The 4294-nt window shown below is 32.5% G+C and overlaps 1 protein-coding gene across 1 annotated transcript in view; it reads right to left on the bottom strand.

Annotated features, from left to right (window-relative positions):
• CARF (calcium responsive transcription factor) overlaps positions 1–4294 on the bottom strand; it is a 52686-nt gene that overhangs the window by 11155 nt on the left and 37237 nt on the right. Inside the window, exons 10-12 of the mRNA XM_019635617.1 lie at positions 3510–3743; positions 1743–1905; positions 706–769 (exon numbers count right to left, since the gene is read on the bottom strand). Coding sequence (XP_019491162.1) covers positions 706–769; positions 1743–1905; positions 3510–3743 — 461 coding nt within the window. The remainder of the gene's footprint in view (positions 1–705; positions 770–1742; positions 1906–3509; positions 3744–4294) is intronic.

Below are 4294 nucleotides of genomic sequence, written 5' to 3'. Positions count from 1 at the left end.
GACCCCCCACTTGGAGGCATATTTTTCAGGGCCAAAAAATCGTCTTATACGCCGGCAAATACGGTAAAGCCAAAGAGATTGCTATTTGAGTATTGAGTATAGTTTGCCATGCAGAAGAGGAGAAAAGACATTTCCAGAAGAGAGAGCAAAGGGCTGAAATAAGCTTGGATTACTGAGAGAACATATAAGAAAAAGCAAACCATACACAAAGGACAATAGTTTCCTAATCAGAGTATCTTAGGGTTATTACTATTAGAATTAGCCTAACTTTATAGTAAACTGTGCTGGTAATCAGACTAAAATTACAATCATAAAGAAGTATAAAAGCGGGGCTGCCGATTAGCTCAGGAGGTTAGGGTGCAGGCTCATAACACCAAGGTTGCTGGTTCGATTCCCACATGGGCCAAGGAGATGCAACCTCCACAACTAGATTGAAACAACTACTTGACTTGGAGCTCACTAGTCCTGGAGAAACACACTGTTTCCCAATAAAATTTCTTTAAAAAAAAGAAGCATAAAAGCTGATTATAGGAGGAAATTTAAATAGCTGCAATTATTTTGATAAATCCTAACATAGTTGCTCTTGCCTCTTCAGGACATGGTTTGCTTATCCATAAAATTTAATTAGATGAGATAATATCTTAAATATCCTCCAGCTTTAACATTATTTGATTTTATATTTTAAAGGTATTTAAGATAACCTACCTTCTGCAAATGTAACTGTCACAGTCTCTCTGAGAATATTCCCCCCATCTGTAGTCCATTGAAGCTTAAAAGGGAACATTTATTTCAGTAAAAATAATACTGCATTTACATTGAAAAACTGTTTTAAAACATCAATACAACTGTCATATTGTATTCAGTCATAGTATAGGTGTGCTTTATTCTGGAATTACTCTCTTCGCTTGTTCATATTCTCAAAGCACAAGTATACTTCACTATCCAAATATATTAGCTTCCCAAGTTCAGATAGCAAGAATTTCGATAGCAAGTGTAGGTAGCAGGGATCATTGCTAACCAAATCTGTTTTTGTTCCTGAATTCCGGATAGTGAATAATTAAGAGTTTTGGGTAGCAAATAATAGTAGCTTTAGTTTAAAAAAATAATAATCTAAATCTATTCAGTTATAGAATCTGGAGAGTAAAACTGTAGACAGCAAAGAATAGTGTTACCGAAATTTTAATACCATAATCACCGCTTGCATTGCAATTAGTAGTTCCTGGGTAATTATATTAATCTCTTCAGAGCAGAAAAAATTTTTAAAGAACTGGCTAGATTCAGGGGGAAACCACAGTATCACAGTATGAGATAACGCTGATATCCATAGATGGAATCTAGAACTAATATCATCACTTTGTGTATTCAAGTCTGAACTATTCTACTTAAATTTACCCATCTATTTAAAAAAGAGGGGAATATATGCACAGCATGTACGGTTAAATGAATAAGATATACTTTTTACAGAGATAAACTATGTTGATTTTCAAATATATATTACTATTGTTATTATAGTCAGAGTTGGGAATTCACTGGTTTTTCTTCTTATAAGAGTAATAAAAAAAATTGTCCGATCATCATCTGAGAGTTCATAGTATTTACATTTTATGAAAAAGATACTATTTTTCTTATATCACATGGCCTTATTTACATGGCCTAATAGCAACCATCCCTATTAGGCAAAACAGTAATAGAAGCTGAGAAAGATTCTGTAATAAGACAAGGAATTACAGTTGTAATCATACCGTTGCTGGAATAATCTGTGAGTTATATACATTATCTCCATTTCTCAGGGATTTCTGTACTTCATGGATGTGATTTTTTATATCATTTACAGTTGGAAAAAAGGATAAATTATGTCTTTCAGGTACCTCATCAGGTTTGAACAGTTCCCTTTCCACAAATTTTCTGTGGAGAATGTAAAATGGAATAAAACATAAACATTCTAGCAATATACTTCAGATCCAAATGAGAAAGGTTGTCTTTGAGCATAAACTTCGGTAAAGCATGGTTTACAGCTTTATAAGTAGTTTATATTTTTCCAGTTTTAATTTTTTCCATACATTAAATCATATAATTCATGCAGATTAAAGAAATGTAGTATTTATATTGGTTAAATACCTGTATATCTTAGAGTAAATTTTGATATTTTTATGAATTTAAAGGGATCACTATTTTCAATTTAAGTATGTATTTGAATGTTTATTATGTCAGGCACTGTACTGAACACTTCACATCAAGTATCTCCTTTAACCCTTACTATAAACCTATGAGGTAGGTACAGTTAGCATTCCCACATTAGAGATAAGGGAAGCAAGGGCTGCAGAAGTTAAATAATTTGCCCAAAAATTATACACCTACCTACTAAGTAAGTGAGCTTGGGCCTATACCCAGGCTATCTGCATAAATATCATATTATATTGCTTCTAAAAGGCATCAATTAATATCATGTGAAATATGATCTGCTTGCATTTTACAAGTAGACAAAAGAGAAGATAGAAATAGAAGATGGCATTGCCACATAATTGTATAAAAAATACATAAACGAAATGATAAAGTTCAAAATATATATACGTTTTGTGCATTACATATAGTAGACCATATCACAGAGCTGTATTATATCTCTGTTCTTATGATTCAGGTTTAGTAAATAGTGGATGGCTTTACCAAATTTTGGTTCTGTTCTAACAATACCTTGATGAAAACAAATATAAAATGTCTAAGAAAGCTACTAAATAAAAAAGTAATGTATTAATTAAAAACCCTAGGAAATACTCATTGTGTTGCTCAGATCAGACTACGTAATAACCAGTACAAACAAGGTCAGTTAAGTACCAAAAATCATGGCGAAGAGCACAGTTATAGAGTGAGACCTAGATTTCAGTTCTGCCTCCACCTCTTATTTAACCACTCTGAGTATCCATGGTCTCATCTGCAGAATGGGGGTCAATATACCAACTTTATGGAGTCGTAAGAATAAATGTGATCATGCACATAAAGTGCTTAGCCCAATACGTGGTACACACATGGTTAAGTGCCACACGATAATAATGAATTATTATATCCTGAGTATCAATAAAATTAGACCAGAGTACTACATATAAAATCATTAGACAAAGAACTACCTATATTCTTTTAAGGCAATAAAATTTAGTTACATTTCAAATAGCTTAGAATAAGTACCTTGGCCTAGGTTTTTAAAATCTTTGGTTATACAAAGGTTTTTTAAGGTAAAGGTACTTATTATATAATTCAATTCATATATCATTTAGAAATAGTCCAATTCACCAAATCTGAATATGGATTATCTCAGATGAGTATTTCAGATCATTACTCATGGCTTGCCAAGCATCTGCTGGGATGTGATCATAATTAAGATTATGTTAATAAACTAATAAACTGTATTCCTTATCTACTCTGATATTACATATCCTGGAAAATATCTATAATGTTAAGAGTATTATTTGAACAAACAAAAATGAGGAACATAAAAGAACAATTTTCTACTGTACCTTAGCTGTTTCCTTACTGCATACACTTGTTCTATTCCCTGTGATACTAATTCTTGAATCTTATGTGCTACTTGAGGGTGTAGACGTGAGGGTAACGTACAATCCTCATCTCTAATGGCAGTTTCCTCTTCTTCAAGAGAGGACACAGGAAAAGGGGACGGTGATAAAGGGAGGGAAGGAGTCTCTAATTCGTGATACTGATGAGCTTGCTGTGTAGGTAACTGTACATACCACCTGATGGGAGAAAATACTTAAAATTACTAGACAGAGGCAAGAATCATAATTACTTATGTTAATACTCATCAAGAGAAGGAATAATCTCTTAAGAAAAAAATATATATGATTATATCATATTAAATAAATATAAATAAAAATTTTACAAATAAATTAAATATAAATAAAATTTTAAATGTCTTTCAAACCAAAGAGTGGATATAATTCAGAGTCTATTGAGATCGAGCTACATGGGAGAATCTTCTCTGACAGAAGCTTGACATACTGCCTCTACAGTGCTACAGCTCCTGTAGCCCCAATGAGCAAGACAATCTACTAAAAGGTGAGTACAGGTCTCTTGTACAGTAGTGCAGTTCAAAGAACAGATGCCAAGAAAATGAACTCATTTAGTAGAATATTATTTTAATTGATATTTTTGTACCAAATGCTTGCAATGACTGATATTGCACAAAATGGAGCCTACTTAAAATGCAATGTTCTCCAAACTAAAGGATCTAATTATTGGCTCTATTCCTTTTTCATGTATCTGAAAGTTTTTTTTAAAGATCACA

Source organism: Hipposideros armiger, unplaced genomic scaffold (assembly GCF_001890085.2).
Source record: "Hipposideros armiger isolate ML-2016 unplaced genomic scaffold, ASM189008v1 scaffold_23, whole genome shotgun sequence".
NCBI classification, from domain to species: domain Eukaryota; kingdom Metazoa; phylum Chordata; class Mammalia; order Chiroptera; family Hipposideridae; genus Hipposideros; species Hipposideros armiger.
This window is presented reverse-complemented; position numbering and strand designations above follow the sequence as displayed.